Source organism: Manis pentadactyla, chromosome 8 (genome assembly GCF_030020395.1).
Source record: "Manis pentadactyla isolate mManPen7 chromosome 8, mManPen7.hap1, whole genome shotgun sequence".
In the NCBI taxonomy this organism is placed as follows: Eukaryota; Metazoa; Chordata; class Mammalia; order Pholidota; family Manidae; genus Manis; species Manis pentadactyla.
The window spans coordinates 19,206,089-19,227,888 of NC_080026.1; the positions used below are offsets into that span (position 1 = coordinate 19,206,089).

At 33.5% G+C, this 21,800-nt stretch overlaps 1 protein-coding gene and 1 long non-coding RNA gene across 6 annotated transcripts in view; one reads left to right on the top strand and one right to left on the bottom strand.

Annotated features, from left to right (window-relative positions):
* The window catches only part of STAM2 (signal transducing adaptor molecule 2), a 40,620-nt gene that overhangs the window by 15,671 nt on the left and 3,149 nt on the right, over positions 1-21,800 (top strand). For 2 of the 5 annotated variants that reach the window (XM_036928322.2, XM_036928320.2), the window contains 10 exons: positions 811-886; positions 1,000-1,098; positions 1,994-2,140; positions 3,683-3,752; positions 5,074-5,260; positions 11,875-11,969; positions 13,910-13,992; positions 14,128-14,215; positions 15,208-15,262; positions 19,010-19,163. In XM_036928322.2, the coding sequence (XP_036784217.2) occupies positions 811-886; positions 1,000-1,098; positions 1,994-2,140; positions 3,683-3,752; positions 5,074-5,260; positions 11,875-11,969; positions 13,910-13,992; positions 14,128-14,215; positions 15,208-15,262; positions 19,010-19,163 (1,054 nt within the window). Of the gene's footprint in view, positions 1-810; positions 887-999; positions 1,099-1,993; positions 2,141-3,682; positions 3,753-5,073; positions 5,261-11,874; positions 11,970-13,909; positions 13,993-14,127; positions 14,216-15,207; positions 15,263-19,009; positions 19,164-19,510; positions 21,796-21,800 lie in introns of those variants that run through there. The other 3 variants (XM_057505580.1, XM_036928321.2, XM_036928325.2) reach the window with 3 other exon arrangements.
* Positions 17,664-21,800, bottom strand: part of LOC118933698 (uncharacterized) — a 40,030-nt gene continuing 35,893 nt past the window's right edge. Inside the window, exon 2 of the long non-coding RNA XR_005033221.2 lies at positions 17,664-17,880. This is a non-coding gene — a long non-coding RNA (uncharacterized LOC118933698). The remainder of the gene's footprint in view (positions 17,881-21,800) is intronic.

Below are 21,800 nucleotides of genomic sequence, written 5' to 3' on the forward strand. Positions count from 1 at the left end.
TTAATTTATAGGACTAACCTTACCCTGAAAGAACAAATGGAAAAGAATTCAACTGAAAAACTGAGCTATATATATTAAAATACATAATTTAAAGTCTTGACACAATAGGTATACATGTTAACAATGAATAGGTGAGTTAATTAGGGAATTCCCCTGTGACTTAGACATGTGTAGGAGCCTTTTGATATTGAAGTAAGTGTAATAATATATAATAGGTAATATACTGAAAACATCTTTCAGTAATAAGTAAATGTAGTTACATCATAATGAAAAAAGTGATTATGAAGGAAGGGTGCTCTTGGAGGAGAATGTGGCGGTGAAGCTGAGCTGATTATATTTGAGATGTGTGGGAGACTGGCGAACGCATTTGTTTTCGTTACAGCCTTTCAGAGTACATTGATGCATGTTTGTGCTTATACCTTTTAAAACTATGTCCTGTGGGGTTTTTTTGTTTTGTTTTTTTTTTTTCAAGAAAAGAATTTGCTGTCTGAAAATTGAGTTGGTCTTGAGGAAATGAAAAGATAATTTATATGCTGTATAGTTCTCATGTTGACTGACTTTTTTGAAATGATTTGACTCTTAATTTTGGAGTATGCAACCTTTGCAACAAGCTATTTCTTTCTTTTTTTAACATTCTACAAGTCTGAGTGAAAGATTGTGTAAAACTATTTTATAGATTTGTTCCTGTATCAAAGTGAAGTTTTTAGGATTTTTTAAATTTAAAGTTATTTGGTATTAGAAGACCTTATATTTTTAATATTTGAATTGAAATTCTGAATAAATACTTAATCATCTTCATTTTTTTCTTAGAGCAAAAGATTGCCTAAAAGCCATAATGAAAAGGGTAAATCATAAGGTTCCTCATGTTGCTCTGCAGGCATTAACTGTAAGTAAAGGTCATTTTATTATTTGACCCAATTTTAAATGTGTATTTATTTCAGTAAGTTAAGTAAGATAATATCTCAACATTTGTATATTGATTTTTATTTTAATTAATAGCTTCTTGGGGCTTGTGTGGCAAACTGTGGAAAGATATTTCATTTAGAAGTATGTTCCCGTGATTTTGCAACAGAAGTACGTGCTGTGATAAAAAATAAGGTAAATTTTAAACAGAGAAGAAATTTAAGTCATTAAAAAATACATATACTGCATATAATTTTAACTATATAGAGCATTAATAAAATTGTATTATAAATGAAATCATTTTTAGATAAATTTGAAATGAAATAAACTTCCTATTCTAAAATTTGAGGTTTTCATTTGTAGCACCAAAAACTATTTTCCTCCCCAAAGCATATGTTGTAATGACAATAGCTAACCTTTATTGACAGTTAGTAAGCAGTCACTGCTTTAAGCATTTTACATATACTATCTTATTTAATGTTCTTGTTCTTAATAATCCTTGTCATTTCTGTTGATTATGTAGAAACTGAGGTTTGGGTTAAGTAACTTGTCCATGGTCATGCACCTAGTAATTGGCATAGTTGACAGTCATCCAAGTTTCTGTGACTTCAGAGTCCAAACTAACCACCAATTTGTACTGATTCCTATTAGAGATGGTGAGCAAAGGGGGCCCTTATTTCAGCAGGGTGGAGTGGGTCTTCATGATAGGGTGGTTGTTACTGATTTCTTTGGGACAGCACTATTCTCATGCTGTCAGTGGCAGAAGTTCCAGAATTTTAGTTTAGTTGATTTAAAAAGCTTAATTTAAAATTCAAAGTACTAAAACATCAAATAGCTCTGAATAGAAAGTATTTTTTGTCATTGTAGTAAGACTTAGAAATTGATGTTTAAAAAGGGTAATTTTGGAAGCAACAACCAAATCTTAAAATATAAATAGGCGTTTACCAAGTTCTCATTTAGACTAGGGACTGCTGAACTTTGTTGCTATTCATAGTAAAGAGAATTTTTTTGGTGGTAACTCTCTTTGTTAAATAATTGAAGTACTTAGTTTAACCACAGGGTTTTTTTTCTTTGCCCTATCTTAAAAAAGGCTCATCCTAAAGTATGTGAAAAACTGAAATCCTTAATGGTGGAGTGGTCAGAAGAATTTCAAAAGGATTCTCAATTTAGTCTAATATCTGCAACTATCAAGTCTATGAAAGAAGAAGGAATTACTTTTCCACCAGCAAGTTCTCAGGTAAGAGATTCATTCAGACCCGTGGTTGACCCTATTCTATTTTGAAGGTATGTATCTTATGTAAAAGCTGGGCAACGTCAGTCTTAATCAGTTACCCACCTCCACTCCCCAAGTGCCTGCCTAGTATATTCTAATTGTTGAGTGAGTTTCTTCTACATGTCAGAACTCTGAGAAGTGAATCAGCTGTTAATAATCTGTTTAAGGTTACTCTAAGTCTGGAATCTGTAAAAGGTGTAGATGTATGATAGAGCCCTTATGTTCAAGAAATTTTTAGTAAATTTGAAGGGTAGCTATATACATGTGAAAAATAACTAAAATATAAATGACAAATACAGATGAGGGGGTAACTTGACTAGATGCCAGGAGAGAGGGTAACTATGGACTGGAATGGTGAAGAAGTAAAGAGGAAGAATTATTAGACTGGAATGTGTTTTGATTGGTTGACAAGAGTGAAGAGGTCATACCAGCGGAGGAATGACATGAACAAATTCATGGAATTGAGGAAGTTCAAGACTGTTTTGTTCAAGAGTGAATATGCCTGGAGTGAATGGTTAACATACAAGATGGGTGGCATTACAAGACCAGAAATTTATCTGTAGAGAAGAGGGAGTAGCTTTAGTAGGACAGGGTTGGAGGCAGGGATAGTGACTCAGAAAGTGGACTATTTATTTAGGTCTGTGGGAGAAAAACACTTTATCTTCTATTTTGCTCTCAATGACTCTTGCCTTCCAATTGATATTAGGATGTGGGCTAGGGAAAGAGACTAAGAGGAGCACTATATATTTTTTTAAATTTTAGACTGTAGATTAGAGAGACAAAAAGTATATCTTTTTAATTGACCAGGCCAAAGGGTTCAAGATAGAATTTTGGGACAAAAGTCTTATAAGTAATAAAAAGCAACCATTTTCTGGCTCTGTCCTTTCCGCACATTATTCTAAAAATTATTTGTTAAAGAAGTCGTTGATGGTTCACAATCCTGGAATCTTTTGTCTTCCATGCCTTTAAATGTAAGCATGACCTTCCTTTCTCCTCCACATGCCTGAAAAGCCACCACCATTCGAACACATAAGTAGTAAGAGAGAGCCTAGCATGTATTCCTAGAACCACACCTTTTGTCTCTCCCCTCCTCTTCTCTTCAGTAATCATCACGGCTTCTCCCTGCCCCTTCTGTAGCTCTGCACTTGTAGCGGTCTAGCATCTCTCACTGCATAAGAGACTTTAGACAGTTGAGATCAGGAAGTACAATCAGGAAAGATTTATATTTAAGTACTTTTTCTATGCCAAGTTCTCTGTCAAATACTAAGATTTATACAAAATGTAAACCAGTTCATGCCCTTTGTGAGTTCTTAATGTTTTGAAAATTTCACATGTTTTATTTTAGTATTTGAAAGCAACTACTTAAAATTTAATCATAAAGGACTTCACTTTCAAATGAAACTCATTAGTTATATCGGTTTATTTTAATTAGCATGTTCGAGTAATTACAGAGCTTGTGTTTTCTTCGAAAGGGTAGTTGTATTCATTTTACTCATACATTTATAGACTGTCTTAGCTGCTGCCAAAAACGGTACATCATCGAACAAAAACAAAGAAGATGAAGACATAGCTAAAGGTAAATGATCAAGATGTGTAATGTTTAGTAAAACATTCTTGTCAGACACTTTTTTGAAATAAAATTATGCTAACATGGTATACTTTTATTACTTACCTCAAATCTAAAAACTAATAGGGTCTGAAAAGTAAGGCAAACAGTTGACATGATATAAGATTAATTTGTTATCTTTGTCAATATTAATGTATTTAATGTCCTACCTTTGGAGGGATTACATTTCACCTTTTCTTTAATGCCAAAGTTATGAGTCAAGCACAGAAATATGTTCATGGCTTGTCCTATATGAAAAGCAACCCATATTATAATGTCACAGTCTGTTTGCTGTAAAAATAATAGCTGCTGTATATGACAGACTGTGATAATAAGGAATGAGCAAAAACTTTATTTTAAAAATCCAAACTCTCTCTTGGTTGGGAGTGGGGAGGAAATAAGTACGTGCTGAGCTCTATCCTAGGTGCTATGTTGATTTACAAATCCTGTAATGAATCCCTTGTAATAACTAAAGTAGAATAAAAGAGCTGTTCGATACATGTATAAATAGAATCATGTACTTTTTAAAAAAAGGAATGGTAAATTCTCGTGATAGTGTTTGTGTGAGAAGTATCATTTTATCTCTGCTCTAAGAGCACAAACAATTTGCTAGGTGGAGGAGGAGGTATGGCAAGGATTGAGCAACGGCAGGAAGGCAGGGAAACAGGTGCCGCCATAGAGGTGCAGCATTGTCAGTTCTCAGGGGCAGCTGCAGTAATGGAAAAGGAAGCAAGGCCAAGATGCTGATCTGAAATGTGTAGAATTTGCTAATCAGTACAGTTAGCCACCTACCCATGTTGAACATCTGTATCAGAGAGAATTATTGAAATTGCTGTATGTGTATGCCATTATGAAAACATGAACTTGGTGAATGTGTTTATAAATTTTCATTTATTGTGAATATTTTAAATGCACGTTATCAGATTCAAGGTAAAAATACTAAGCAAGCCACCCTGTGGTATTTGAAACCACAGCCATAACAAGTGGTTGCTTTTTTGTTAAAAACAATACATGTAGGGGACACTGTAAGAAACCTTGAAGAAATTATATGTCTTTTGCTGGGTTATAACATGAACAATGATGATACTAAAAACGTTAAAAAGGCATGAATTTCTGCCCTGCCTCTTTCTCTCCCAAAGAAAGTTAACTATTTAGCATTTAATTTGGCAAATAAAATATTTCCTTGATGTATTCTTAGGAAATACAGTTTTCTAATATTTCTTTATAAACTTAAAAAAATCAGAATTAATTCTGGATGTCTTTTTTCCGGTATTTTCATTTTTCAAACTAGCTATTGAATTATCGCTGCAAGAACAGAAGCAACAGCACACGGAAACCAAGTCCTTATATCCATCTGCAGAGATTCAGTTAAACAATAAAGGTGCAAGAAAAGTAAGAGCCTTATATGATTTTGAAGCCGTTGAGGACAATGAACTCACCTTTAAACATGGTGAAATTATTATTGTTTTGGACGACAGGTATGTTTTAAGTCTTTGTTTCTGAAATAGTTTGAAGTTATTAAGTATACTATCCTTATTTAGAACCCCAGATACCCAGTTCCTTGATTTTGGTGTATTTAAATCATAACAGAGCCTTTTCATACCTTAATAATTTTTTTCTAAAATGAAAGATTAAGTAATGTGAGTTTCTTATTCTTCTGTTAAATTTAGCAAAGTATTCTTTATATCTTGGATAAAAGATGTATTAAATATTGTTGATTATCAGAATTGGGAGACATAAATATTGTCATCAGAATGCATTTACAGTGGGAATTGTGTATACTGTAATTCCTGGCAAAAAAACCTTAGGAAGAAATATATTACCTTTGATCAAAGCAACCAGAAGCTATGCTGTGCTCCTCTACAATTCTTACTCGGGTACTGTACTCTCCCTCACAATTTCTCTATCATTTGAAGTTGTAATAAAAGTAGATTTATCTACTTAGGCCTAATTCTATTATTGACTTTTTACAAGAAGTTAATGAAATTTAGCAAGAGTGATATCTAACATCTTTTTGCTATGAACAGAGATTGCAAACGTATTGAGTATCTATTATAAGTTAGGATACATCGCGTATTTTTAAGTGGATATACAAAATGATTTTACACTGCTGCAGTAAATACTTTCTAATATTTGTATGTATTTGTATGCAGTAAATATTTATTGATATTGATAATGTTTTGTAATAGGCTCTGTTTGTAATAAAAAATGAATGACCACTCAGTTCTGTCATCATAAAACCTATAATACAGTGAAGGAGTTAAAATCGCCCTACAGGTAATTGTATGGAATGCAGTTGTGAATGTCATAAAGGAAACGTTGAAGTCCGGAAGAGAGCGGGTTAGACCCTAATGCAAACATCTGGGAAATAAGGCTTATCCACAGAGTCCTTTCAGATGAACGTTGAGTGATTTTGATAGAACAGGAAAAATTTTGCAAGAAATTAAGAATAGGAAAAAGAAGGCCTTTTAGGAAGTCAAGATAATAGTACTTAGAAAATAATCTTTTCTTTTTCTTTTTTTTTTTTAAATAATCATTTGGAATGGAGGCCATGATCCCTGAGTAGATATTAAGGTGAAGAGGTAGTGTGGGCTCTGAACCCTGACAGTCTACAATATCAGGCTTCTGTGAGTAATTTTAGTTAGAATATTTACAAAAGAACTTAGGTTTATATTTCTAATACTCTTATACAACTATAAAATTGAAGACATTTATAAAATAAATTGAAACAAAAATATAAAATGAGTAGTTTTTGCTGTAGGATTCAAATTTTGAACATTACTTTCATGTAATAAGAACATTTCCTAAAGCAGATTTCAGAAAATTTTCTGAAGTTGCTGTTCACAAGGTGAATATTGCTGATTAGCGGCACGGGTAATACAGTACTACAGTCTTCAGCAGGTCTGTACTATGTGCTGTGTAATTCAATTCTCCTCTGACTTTTTCTTTTCTAACTGATGTAAATCCTTCATACATACTGCATCCTTTATGTCATTTGGTGTTTGTGTGGCGTTATATACCTATTATAGTCTGCAGGTATGCAGTGAGTTTATTAGGGTTATGTTACTGTGCTGCTTGTGTTTTTCACAATACCTAATGAAAGCAGTTCATTAAATAACTTAGATTCACATCAGACTGTTTTCAGTTGAGACTTAACACTGCAAAAGAGAACTTATTTCTTTGTAACTGCTAAGAGAATTCAACATGAATATAATGGAATATATAGATTGATGATGAGATGCCCCAGTCTTAAATCACTATAGACATACTCATCAACATGTTTATGTTAAATGTGGCCATTTTGGGTGGACTGGTTATCACTGGCAAGATTTTAAACACAAATGCAAACTTGGATACTAATGTTAAATGGCAGTAGTAAGTTAAAGTGAGGTCATCTAGGTGATCCAGAATATGAGTATATTTATAGATTGTTTTTCTGTTGCTGTGGAAATGAACACAAAAAATGAAAAATTTCACATATAGAACTTGAAGTTTCTTGAAAACACATCGTTCTTGGAATTCAGTTTAAGAAATACTGAGCTGATAGAAAAGGCACACATTTCTTATTAACCGAGTATACCAAAAAAGCTTTTCACATTTTTATCTTTATCTCACCAGTTCTCGTTTGTTCTGTATAATACAATTTCAAATAATTAAGTAGGGTTCTTGCAGTTCCGAAACTGCTATGTTGCGATTAGACCTATGTGGTTGTACATTTGGTTCTCTCAGCCTAGGAAGCCCTGTCAAAAGAGGCAAACACATTTACAAAAGAAAATAAACTTTACTTTCAAGGATGATTTATAAAGGAATCCAGGCTTTAAGAAGGATTGGTTTTTCACAATACCTAATGAAAGCAAATTAAAAAATAAAACAGGTATTAAGTAAAAGACCCCCATAAGATTACCAACATTTCCAGGTTTACTGTTTGTATATTGTGGTAGAAATAGCACTTTTCTCAAATGATTGTCGTATCAATAATGGGCATCACTTATCTTTAGCCATTGTCATTGCAAAAAAAAGTCAATAAAGCCATTGTTTTAGTGAAGAAGTCAGTAACTTAAAAGAGAGGCTCAGGTTTTCACCTATTTTGAGACCTAAAATGAGACAGGATAACATAAATAATAGCATTTTTCACACTGTATTGTAACCAATTCTTTACATATGCCTCCCCTGCTAAATGAGTTATTCTGAAGAGGGTCAGCGCCTCCCTGGGTGGGAGGAAGGGGAAAGGAGAAAACAAACCCCACAGGGTGAAGCCAGGTAATGTTAGTTACCTGTTTTTGGTTGGTAGCAAAGGGTTGAAAAATACTGCACTAGATGTTATATTTCTTGAGGGCAGAAACTAGATCTTAATTATCTCTGTCACTCAGTGCTTGGCCTGATGTCACTGTCCTCTCCTCGGCAGGCTTTTACAAATGTTAGCCAAATAATCAGTTTGTTAAAGGGAAAGTTTATGTCTCTTATACTTAAATCATTTTTCACTCAGCTGTGATTTATCCTTTCTTAATATGAGAAGCTCTAAATAAAAATACTGTATTAAAAATTTTTGTTAATTATCAAATGGTTTATATAAAATTACAATGCTGGATTACCTTAATTCAGGAATTTAAAATTGAACAATATTGTATGCCATTAACATTCCATAGAATCCATAGGTTATCAGTGGATAGAATACTGAGCTATTAGGGCTGGGAAGGAATTGTCATGCTTTGATATGGCATGTAGTTGTTTTGTCTATTTTTATGCCTTATCAAAGAGTTTGTAGTAGTGGTTGGGAGGGAAATTACACCACATTGGAAGAAGCACTAAGGAAGGTTACACGTAAAATTGTTGATAGATTGAAGTAAAATCCATGCATCGATTTCACACGTGTAGGTTCTCTGGTTTTATATAAAAATTCCCATTTTCCTTTTTAAAATGGGAAGTTCAACCTAAAAAAAGCACGTGTGTAAGAGAAAGTTTTCTCATCCTATATAGACATAAGCAGGTAATTTATCTTAGCACTGTCAATACATCAGTTATTTTCTGGTTTTAAAAATTTTGGGTGATACCCACAAAGCAAATAACCTGATTAAAAAATGGGGGGATGATCTAAACAGACACTTCTCCAAAGAAAAAATTCAAATGGCCAACAGGCACATGAAAAGATGCTCCACATTGCTAATTATCAGGGAAATGCAAATTAAAACCACAATGAGATATCACCTCACACCAGTTAGGATGGCCAACATCCAAACGACAAGGAACAACAAATGCTGGCAAGGATGTGGAGAAAGGGGAACCCTCCTACACTGTTGGTGGGAATGTACATTAGTTCAACCATTGTGGAAAGCAATATGGAGGGTCCTCAAAAAACTAAAAATAGAAATACCACCCAGTAATTCCACTAATAGGAATTTACCCAAAGAAAACAAGATCCCTGGTTCAGAAAGACATATGTACCCCTAAGTTTATTGCAGCACTATTTACAATAGCCAAGATATGGAGGCAACCTAAGTGCCCATCAGTAGATGAATGAATAAAGAAGATGTACATAAACACAATGGAATATTTTTCAGCCATAGAAGAAAACAAATCCTACCATTTGCAACAAAATGAATGGAGCTAGAGGATATTATGCTCAGTGAAATAAGCCAGGTGGAGAAAGACAAGTACCAAATGATTTCCTTTATTTGTGGATTATAACAACCAAGCTAAACTGAAGGAACAAAAGAGCAGCAGACTCACAGACTCCAAAGGGAAGAGATTGGGGAGGGTTGTTGAGAGAGGGAGAAGGGGATTACAGAGCATTATGATTTGCACACATAATCTAGGGGGATGATGGGGAAGGCAGTATAGCACAGAAAAGACAAATAGTGACTCTATAGCATCTCACTACGCTGATGGACAGTGATGGCAATGGGGTGTGGCAGGGGACTTGATAATATGGGTGAATGTAGTAACCACAATGCTGCTCATGTGAAACCTTCATAAGATTGTATATCAATGATACCTTGATAAAAAAAAAAAAGAATTTGGATGATATATATATAGATAATAGCCCTTTTGCATTTTGTGGTACTTTTTAAATGAAATGCTGTTTCAGAATCAGAAGTTAATTCATCATGAAGTTTTATCTTTAAGAATGCAATATGTCAATTTTTGGAAAGCAATAGACAAAATGATCATTTCCAGATTCTCTAGTTATCCATATAAGAAAGCCCAAGAGAATCAGTGGGCAAGCTATTAAAATTGGTTAGAGTTTATCAGGATTGTTGGGTAGAAAAGTCAATGGTATCTATAATCACTATTTAGAAAATGTGATAGAAAAAATTGTCATTTTCAATAGTAAGAAAAATTATAAATGATCTAGGAATAAATAAGCCTAAAAAGCTATGTATGGATTTTATGGAGAAAATTATAAAATTATTTGAACTATATAAGGGAATATTTATGTAATATGTGGAATAAAAACATCTTTATGATGAAAATTTAATATTTTAAAGATTTAATTTTCCATATTAATGCATAAATTCAGTGCATTTACAATTATAATCCTAATGTAACTTATTTTCAGAGAACTTGACACTTTTAATTTTAATATTAATATGGAAATGTAAAGGTATACAGTAATATTGAGGGTACTTTTTCCCTAAGAAGTCTCAAGGCATATTAATAAGCTGTAATATATAAATATATATACTATTGCCATAGAATGGAATCTAGAAACAAGCTCATGAACAGATAGTATCTTGCTGTTTGAAAAATAGGATATCATAAATCAGTAGAAAAATAATGTACTGTTCAAAAAATCTTGCTGGGATGAATGGCTCTTTAAACAGTACAAAGAAAATAAAATTTGATTCAGCTTCACACAAAATAGATAAAGTTTCATTCCAAATGGATTAAAGAGCTAAACATGGAATAAAAAAGAAACCTGAAACTTTTAAACAAGTATATAGGAGAATAGATTTAGGAGTTCAAGGATAAAGATTTCTTAAAAAAAAAAAAAGTAACTGTAGAAGAATGCTGAATTTGATTACATAGAGCAAAAAATATCATGTAATAGAAAAAACCACAAACATATATTAAAAGACAAGTGACAGTTTAAGAGAAGATATTTGCATAATTCATACAAACAGTTGCCATCCAGAATATGTAAAGAACTCCTACAGACCCATGAAGAGGAAAATGACCCAGTGAAAAAAGGAAAATGGACAGAAGACGTGAACAAGCAGTTTACAGAAGAGGCAGCCTGAATGGCCAGCAAGCACATGTGGGTGCTCAGGAAGTGCAGCTAAGCACAGCAGTGAGATGTGATTTCCCTCCTGTCTGGTGTCAAGTGTTGCTTAGATTTTAATGTGTGTGAGGGAGAATGACATTCTCCATGCTGCTGAAGGAAGGAGGGTAGTGAATTGCCACAACCACTATAGGGAACATGTGGCAATATCTAAAATGGGAAATGCTCATCTCCTGTGGCCTACCAAGTCCATATCTGTGAATAAGCCTAGAGAATTACTGCATGTGTGCCCTAGAATCTAGTGTGATCATTACCCCAATCTTCATAATGATGAAAGACTGGACATGTCCATCTGCATGGGGGTGAAGAAATCAAATATGCCATATTCATGTGATGGATCTTTCACTTAAAGGGATAAACAGAAATCTGAAAGTATTAACATAAATTTTAAAAGATCTATAATTAACATCTGTATCTATAGAGTTGGCTATAGATAAACGTAAAAAAAAAATACATTGGCAGGAAGGCTGCATACCAGCTTTATGGTGGTGGTGTAGTAGGATAGATATGGGTTTGGAACTTGGTGTTATTGATAAAAGGGTCTTCATGTTAATCTTTAGTGTTTTATTTTTTTCAAGCCTAGAATCAAATATGAACAGTTGATATTCGGTTCTAAATTTAAGTATGTAAATATGGATGTTTTATTTGTGCTTTCCTATATCTTTTATTAAGTTTAAGAAGAACTTTTTAAAAATATATTTGGATATGAACTAGTATTTTAAATAGGCCACATCTAATTTTTATTTTAATTCCTCTTGACACTAATTTACTAAAATGTGGAGGAAAAAATAACATTTTATTCTGTGTTTTCAGTGATGCCAATTGGTGGAAAGGAGAAAACCACAGAGGAATAGGACTCTTCCCATCTAATTTTGTAACAACTAATTTAAACATAGAGTCTGAGGCAGGTAAGTTAAATCTTAGGGAAGGTTAAATCTATTCAAGTTCTTTACACTTGAATTTTCTGGTTCAGTTTTGAATATAAAGTAGATTGGTGTATAGTCTTGTTTTAAATCATTTATTTATAGGCAATATAGTTTAACCTACTTCTTACCAAATTAAGGGGTTAATTTATCCAGGAATAATTTACCAACTCCAGGAATTATTTCCTTACCATTTTATTTTAAATCCTTTGAGTGTTAATGTACATAGTTACATACAATGCATAAAAGAATCTGTGAATACCGTGTAAATATTTAAATCAACCTAATTATTGTTTTAGAGGCATTTTCTGTCTTCAGTACAAAGAAAAATGGTTTTATTGATCACTGAATCACACTATTGAACAGGGTAGGTGGCAGGAGGGTGTTTGACAAGGTATGATCACAGGGGTTAGGAATACTCCTAAGTCCAAACTTTCCCTTACCTTGATTTGATCTTAGAGAACTCAAGACAATAACAGTCTAAACAGGACAGGAGGCTCCTGGTTCAGATCTGCGCTTCACTGAGTTTTGCAGCCATAGACAGTTCCCCTTAGCTGCTGTCAGCAATGTAGAAAAAGCACCCATTTTTTACAGGGGGGATGGGTGAGAGCTGAGGGTAAAGAACAACTGATAACACTATTGATTATGATCAGAAATAAAATAGTTCAGTGGCGTTTGAACACTCTGTCAGGTGTGCAAAGTGCATTGCTTGCACTGTTTTATTTAATCACAAGCCTGTGAGATAGGTACTTTTGTTATAAGTAAGGAAACTGAGGCTGAGGAGATACATGACTAGTAGGTGATAGAGCTAGAATTCTACAGTCAGCTAATCTGCCTTCAGAATGTATTTTTACTGACTCACTGTAAGACATATCAATGCTAATCTTAACCAGTTCTAGAGAAGGAGCTAAAATTGGAAGTTTATCCTTTGTGTGTAGCATCATCTTGTATGGATAGATTAGTGTACTCAGTTAAAATGAAGTTGAGGGAGATGAATACTTGTTTGACTACCAAGTACTCTGCCACTATTTATGCTTTTTATTCCTCTAGTCTGACAAAATAGCAAAATTGGAGACACCATTTTAACTTGATAGATCATGCTCAGGGGATTCTATATAGTGATCTCCTCTTGGCATCGGATAGATTGAGCTGTGGTTTTAAAAGTAAAAAAATACTTTGGGTTTTCAATAAATATATCCTCGTGTTATGCTAAACTCTGCTCCTTAAAACCTTCTTGAAAGTTAGTCAAATTTTGAAATAAGTGGCTAACTTTTGGGACTTCAAAATCCTTTGGTTATTTGGATCTTTATTGTAATTTTATTTTTACCAAAATTTACTTTATTAAAATATCGTACTATAGCAAAATGGCAATGAACATTTAAATAGTTTTCTAGATATGTACATTTGTAAATTTTTAGCCTTTATGAGAGTTTGTTTTGTTTTGTGCTGCTTTAACTGTTAATCAAGTTAGATTGAAATCAAGATTTTTTTGTTCATATAGAATATGCATTTTTTTATAGCAAGGAAAAGGGTGCAGAAGGAGCTTAAATACTTAACTCTGAAATTAGCTAAGTAGATAATACTCTACTGTCTTGTATGTCCATTCACTGTCGTGGTATCCCTCAGTTTTCCAGAAAATGCCTATAGTGACAGTTCCCATTAATATTATAGGACAAGGATTCCTGTCTACTTTATTTGCTTGTATGTTTCCAATGCCTAGCACAATGCCTGGCACAATAGTAAGGGCTAAATAAATTTTTGTGTCATGAATGAATGAACATATGTAATAACATTGATTATGAAATGGGATAACTATTTGAGGGATTTCCTTTTTTTCCCCTATGGGTAAAATGGGCTACTTAAAATTAATGACTAAAATTCCAAAGTAAATGCTAAGGACTTTAAAGTTTACTTTGTTTCCATAGCAGCTGTGGACAAAGTGAATGTAATTGATGAGGAGGAAGAGGAAATTAAGAAATCAGAGCCTGAACCTGTTTATATAGATGAGGTAGAGTCCTTCTTTTGTTTAATAAACTATCAAGACTTTTAATGTGTGTTATCCTTGAGAATGCTTGGAAAGAGTAATTTTCATATTCATTGAAATTAAAACTCTTGAGTTTTTAAGTGTCCTATTACTTTTTAGGATAAGATGGATAGAGCCCTGCACGTACTCCAGAGTATAGATCCAACAGATTCAAAACCAGATCCACAAGATCTCCTGGACTTAGAAGGTACTTAGTGAATATTAGGTACTCTTTAATCTCATTTCATATTTTAGCTATTTATAATGTCTATAAATTCTTCTGCCTTGTATTTGCTTCTAGAGATTAGAAATCTCTGGTGGGAAACAGACTTATAGTAAAATAATAATAAGTACAATACTTGGAAGGTGTTATAAACTTGCCTATCCTGTTCAAGGAAGTAGTCTTTGTCTTTGTTTAGCCCACTAGTGAAATTGGCTGAAGAAATTTGCAGTCCAAAGGACAGAATTAGAAATAACAGCATGGTAAATTGAGTCAAAATATTAGAAATTCTATTCCTCTTTTAATTTTCTTGGCATCATGATTTTAAAGGTCAAAAATTATTCATTATCTGTATTAACTTTGTAATGTAGTAATTTGATGCATGCTGATGTGTCTTTTTAGTCCCCAAGAAATTTGAAACCATTTAAACAAATATTTTTAGGCCTCTTTTAAAAATGTCCTTTGGAGAAAAAAATGGATAAATACTCTTAAATCTTTTTATATAAGAAAGTCTGGTTATTAATACAGGATATTGTGCTATTCATTATGTCAGTGTTTACATCTGGAAATGCAAAAAATGTTTAATTTTGAAATGGCTTAAATAAATAAATTAAAAATATCTAATCTGTACATAATTATATATTTTATGTATTGTAACTCAAGCTCATTTATTTAGCTACCAGTAGTTTCCCAGGTATATTTAAGGTTTTGAGATGATTCCAAATTTTACAGTCTATAATCTTAGTACTTCTAGAGAACATGGTGGTATTTCTGTTCTAAATTTGACTTCAGTCACATAATATTTATATTGGTGCTGAATAGTATTAAAATTAGGTTGTGTATAGGCCTTTCTCTAGCATAAACTTAATTCTCTTTGTATTTGCATGATACGGCATATTGGTGCTCAATTGTTAAGAATTGTTGAAGTTAGCTTAAACTGGTTTAAGTTTCAAGCTTTTAAAATATTTTTGTATTTACAGTTGTCTGCCAACAGATGGGTCCAATGATAGATGAAAAACTTGAAGAAATTGATAGGTAAGATACAGGAAACAATAAATATAGTCTTTTTATGATTACCTGTTTTTGCAGAACCTTAAGAAGTTTTGTAGAACTGTTAATCTATTGAAATTGTTTCTTAGTCTCTAAAAACTCTCACAAACAAATAACAAGGTGGTATGTTGTATTTTGGTAGCGATTTCTTTTAATGGCAGTGTAGTATGTGTACAGTTGTGGACTCTCGCTCTGATGGTGCCAGTGTTCGTTTTTCACTTGGGCTGGAATTGAGGGGTAATGAGTAATGAAGAACAAATTGAACAGAGGACGAAACGAGAACAGGGATCTTAGGCAAGCATTTTCTTGTTATGTGATGAATAGTAATATTTGTAAAACTTTCAAATGAAATTTCCCTTATCTGAGAAGCTAAATCCACTGTACACATCTTTTGTTTTTTTCCTTATATTTCTATGTTTCTGTTGTCCTTTTAATGTCATTATCCCATGTAGTCTTACTCTTCCTGAGAAATAGCAGAGCACCAAGGGGTAGACTGTCAGGGTCCTATGCCTTTACCTTAGTTTTGCCCCCTGCTCTTATTCCTCAGGGCTTCCTACCTGAAGTCAGGGAGAGAAGCCGGAGGGAATGGAAGACCCGGGGTAAGGCTTCACGGTTCCATCAGCATCCCTTTCTAGATATTATTTACTGAACTCCTGTGTCAAGGCAGCACAAGAACAGGAACTACCTTATCTGCCCTGACTGAGAAGAGTAGAAGCAGCTAGTTTTTTCCTAGTCCCTGGAGAATATAATCTTCGCTCTGTGGGGCTTTTTTAAAAATAAATTTTTGTATTTGCTACAGAAATGAAAAATCCCTGTCACAATTAATGAAATGATGGTGGTAGTTTCATCCTATTTTGTTGTTCTTATTTTGAAGAAAGCATTAAGTACTTACTTATACATCTTTGGTTTCGGTGCAGAGATGTTAATGGTCAGTGAATAATCAAACTGGAAAAGATTAAGAAGAAAAATGGTCAGTATTACCTTAGGTGTGGCTCGGAGTACACTCATTATAAACCTTTCTGAGCCTAAAAATAGTTCATATCCTTTAACCCAGCAATTTCAGGCCCATAATAAATACATAGGAATGTATGCAAAGACTGAGCTTTACAGTGTTTTTCATAGTATTATTTATATTAACAATTTGGAGCTAAAATATCTTTAAGTGGTTTTAAAAAAATTATACACCCACACATTCTACAGTAAAAAGCATTGTCATCAGTAAATATCTACTGACATAGAAAGATGTACAATAGTAAAAAAAGTAGAAGATATGACAGTGTAATCTTATTTTTGTTGATAAAAATATTTTCAAAGGAAAAGGTCTAGAGCAACTAAAAATCAGAGTGGCCATTTCTGATACGAGTTAATTTTTTTAGTGAGAGCTCACCTGTTAACCAGTTCCCATTGATTTCAGTTTCTGAACAGGCCAGCTCACATTTTCTAGTCCATGGGAAATACTTGCTGTTCTTCAATACATTTTTATTTACTATTTAACCTTCTCAAATTCAGAGATAAGTAAGATACCATTTCTTTCCTTGAGTGGGTCATCATCAGTTGGTTTTTCCTAATTAAAAAAGCAACTTTACTGTCAGAAAATTAAATTTTACATTTCATTTCTGTATGTCATTGAACCGAATGAAATTTTGAAACATAGATCACCCTAAGAAATTATATTGGGTGACATGTGAATTGACTCCAAAAAAGTTTAGATAGATATATGAAAGAGATCCATAGTCTGAACTTAACCGTGATCCAGAATGTACTCATCTTATTTCCTACTACCTTCTGAAAATCATTTTCTGTGTCCTTGATCAAATTGCCTTTTTCCTTCTTCCCTGTGTACCCTTCTTGTTCCTTTTGCCTGCCTTAATTCCCCTCACCTAACTCAGTCTTCCTTTCTCGGCTTGACCTGTCCATCATTCCTCAGGTGCCAGCTTACATCCCAGCTTCTCCCTAGAGTCTGTCAGTCTACCACCACCCAAGTTAATCTCCTCCTCTTATAAACTCTTCTGTTCCCTACCTATTTCATATAATTTTGCATTCAGTTATACGCTATCTTGTATCATGTGCTATTTTTCACGTTCTTAGCCTTGTCTCCCCAATAGATTGCAATGTCTTTGAAGGAGACCAATACCTTTTAATTTTCTGTCCTAGTATAGTGTTGGGCACAGTTCAGTCAAAATTTTTACTGTTTTGGGGTTATGTCTCAGATCTTGAAAGGTGATTTCAAACACAGTCATTATGCCCTTCTGTGTCCTCCTGGTGTTTCCTCAGTGTACCTGGCTATATGGACCAAATATACCTATGGTTAGTTCTTGGTGACACATTTGTTAACATGGACGCTAATTTCTGAAGCTTCCTTTACAACTTACAACTTTACAAAATCAGCTTTACAATTTATATTTATTAAAATAAGAGTTTGAACTATTTTTATAGTCACACATGCAAGAGAGGAAACTGCATTTTTTTGTTTGTTTCAGATGTAACCGATTCTAATAGAGGAAAGGTGACAAGTCTTGATAGGACTCAGTCCATGTCATTTATTTGGTAGTCCTGTGTCTGGTTGCTTGCCTCCCTCTCTTGTCTCTTGAGGTTCTCTGTGCCTGTAATAAAAAGAACTACATTTAATGAATAGCTTTGTTAATTCTTAGACCAGATAAAGTACCCATTTAGCTTGTATGAACTTGTCAGTCACAAAGGGAGTCTTTATTGCTCCCAGGAGAACACAAAATTCTACCAGGTCAGAAGGATTTGCTTTGGAATTTCTTGTGCAAGTTTAAAAATGCCTTTATTATATTTGTTAACACACAATAAGGTGTCTAGTTTACTTGATTTTCTCAAAAGAAGCCAACAAATGAGCAGTAGAGACTAGTTTATATATACAGATGATTCTTGAGTAATATGGATATGAACTGTGTAGGCTCACTTCTATGTGGATTTTTTTCAATAAATATATTGGAAAATTCTTTGATTTGTGACAATTTGAAAAAACTCGCAGATAAATTTCATAGAATTATTGAAAAAAGGCATATGCATAAAATATATGTAGATACTAATCTATTGTATCATTTAATATCATAAAATCAACAGCAGGCTATTTAGGTAGTTAAGTTTTGGGGGAATCAAAAAAAAAAAAAAAAACATATGTTTTCCACTGCCTAGGGAGTCAGTGCCCCAACCCCCTTGTTTCCAAGGGTCAGCTGCACATTATTGTCACTTGCATTTTCAAGGATAATTGTTGAATTTATTTTTCAGTTGATCCTTTCATAATATAAGCAAATGGAAATGCGTGTGATTTTGTTTGTGAATATGTTTTTATTTCAGTCATATTGTACTTGGTAGCAGGCTCTGGGCCTTGTCTACTTTCTTCTACTTTTAATTAAGGCTCAGACTCTTCCTAAATTGTGAAATTATTCTTTGTAATTGAGTTTTCAACAGAAACTGATAACATATGAAACAAAGTTCTCCTAGCATCAAAATTATAAGTTGACTGCATTTTATGAGGTGTGAAAAGGACCTTCCCTAGTATTATGAAGTCAAATCAGCCTAGTTATTACAAGAATTAAATAATTCCTCCTCCCATTTTTCTTTTGTGAGTATTTTTTCATCGTATATAAAACCTTTTAAAATATGAATAGAAAATGTGGTAAATTAAAAAAATTACTTATGTTACTAAATACATGCTTATAAACTTTGAGGAGTATTAATTAAAGTGCTTTTCTTCTATACCAGGAAGCATTCAGAATTGTCTGAATTAAATGTAAAAGTCTTGGAAGCTCTGGAACTATATAACAAATTGGTGAATGAAGCACCCATATATTCAGTCTATTCAAAGCTCCATCCTCCAGCACATTACTCGCCTTCATCAGCTGGGGTTCCAATGCAGGTGAGCAAGATTTCAGAGAACAATTTCTAAATTTAAAAAAAGTTTTAAATTGAAAAAATGTTTAAATGTCTAAAGTAGTATTAAAATTTTTATGGTCCATGAACAAAATTATAAAATTCATCTTTGATTGTCAAAAACATGTGGGCTAACTGTTAGTGTACAGCAGGACAAATTAGATACTGATATTTCACAAATACGTTTTAGTTCATCTTTAGCATGAATGAAGGGACCGTTAAAGTATATGAAGGGAGTTCTGGTTCTTCATATTCTTTTGTAAATATAAAGCATAAATCCTTTTTATAAGGATAAAGCCTTTCTGTATATAAAATATAAATCCTTTGATTTAGGACAGTGCCTCACACATCAGAAGTCCTCCAGGTGAAATACTGATGCTGCTCCTGTTGCTCAACAAGCAAAATTTACCATTTCTTTTAAATTCCTGTCAAGATTTCTTTAACTATATGTAATCATTAAAGGCCTAGCTAATGAACTTTTGTTCTCAGATCATGCTTTATATTTTCTTTTCTTAGTTGCATGACTTAAATTATTTAAAATGGATGCCTGATGAAGAAACAATGCAGGCCCACAGGTGCAGATTCCATAAGCCATTCACGAACAAAATATTTTCCCAGGACTTCACACCTTTCCTGTCCTTCCTAGCTGAAGTGCATACTTATGTTTATCAGTATCCAGTATTCTGGATTTTATTTTTTTCAAATTTCAGCTAATTATCAGTTGAATTCAGAATGAGCTTGAACATAATTCGTGTTGATTTATGAAAACTGATATGTACAGGAGTGTGTGAAGGAGACCCCCAAGGAGAAAAGATAGAATGTGGGTGCATAATCTAGATGACTTGACTCAATATGATTGTTAAGTAAAAAAAGGATAGTTACTATGGGAACTGTCACATTAGACAAGATACATTTAACAAATATGCCATGTCCTGAACTTTAGAAAATGATGAAGGAGTCATTACATACGAGGGTAGAAAGGATTTCTGGGCGCAAAAGACAGGTGGAACTTATTCAGTGTTGCTTCTGTTTTCAAAGATATTTGCTGCTGCTATGAAAATGGAACAACATAGAAATGTTTCCACCCTTGTATGAGATAAACTGTATGTTATATTTGCTTCTTTGTGGGTCTCTAGAGGATTACCATTCCTGTGTCAGGTTTTTGTGTTCATCTGCATGCTATTTGCAATCTGTGTTTTGTTAAGCACAGCTCATTTCTTTAAAAAGTTAGAGTTCTATTGGTTTGATTCTTCTTAGAACCTCTGTGTAACTATTCATGCGTGATAGCATTTGAAAAACGCAAAGTTCCTGTTCTAATTTGAAAAATAAATTCTGTACTAGAATAAATTGAGGTAGCACAACACTAATTGTACCTTTCTATGAAGGCCACTCAGGAATGCTAAACAGCAGAAGACGTTCATTCCCTCTGGTCAGTGGGTTGTTACATGTCTGCCAAGGAGGTGATATGATTTGCACTTAATCTAGTTGATTTGCCATTTCCGTCATTGTAAATTTTCATGTCAGCGGTCTTTGCTTTAAAAATAGCTTGATTTACAAGTATAAAAAATCAAATGAATATTCATATTTGACCTGATTGTTTATAGTTCATAATGCGTGATCAAAACCGAAAGTTTCTGTGATGACTGCCCTTGCACTGTTCACCATGTAAGAACTTATTCACTATGTAAGAATTTGTTCACCATGTAAGAACTTGTTCATTGTGCTTCAGAAGATTGGAGACTGATGAGAATTAGGCTTGGGGTGGATTAATGATTGTGCATCGAGTCCCCTATACAGAATTTTATTGTTGTTAACAACCATTTGATCAATAAATATGAGAGATGCCCTCTCAAAAAAAAAAAATAGCTTGATTTAAAACTGAAGCAGTTTATTTATATTATATTCAACATACAGCATTATTTGTTTACTGTATCATCATTAAACATGTACGTTGTTTTGAGTGATGATAGATCCTGTCCTTAAGAAGATATTATTGTGAAAATTAATTCGGGCATATATCATCAATATCCAAAGAGGTTTAGACCTTTTTGTTATTTCCTGAGGATACATGTTCTTCACCCACAGTTCTTTACTTTTGTCCTGTCTGTCCTAAAGGTAGGAAATAAAGGGGACATTGCCAGAAAGGACTTGCACCCTGTCCTGCTGCCACTTATCCTTCAACTTACTCTGCTAGGTTTCATTCTTAGGAAGGAGTTGAGTAAGTCATCCTTGGGTGGGGATGAAGAAGGACATCATTCGGATGGTGACTTGAAGTGATGATAGGCTGCCCTTCAAGGGGGTGTAGTTTTCTGTGGCTCTACAGCAGGATGTGTTCCTGAGCAATAGGTCACCTGGATGGGTTCCAATGTGCTACTTAAAAATACACCACCTACCTTCCTTTCAATCCCCAGCAAAATAAAAGAACAACCAGGTAAATCATAAATTTCCATGGATTTGGCACTTTGATTTGGAAGCTCTCCACTTTTAATACAGTGGATAGATTGGTGGAACCAGATTGCTCTCCAAAGAGCTCTAACATTTTATTTCACTTAAGTCTTTAAAGTTTTTAAATGTTATTAAGCCAGTTTTTGGGAGACCAGGGAGTCAACTTTATCTCTTTGGT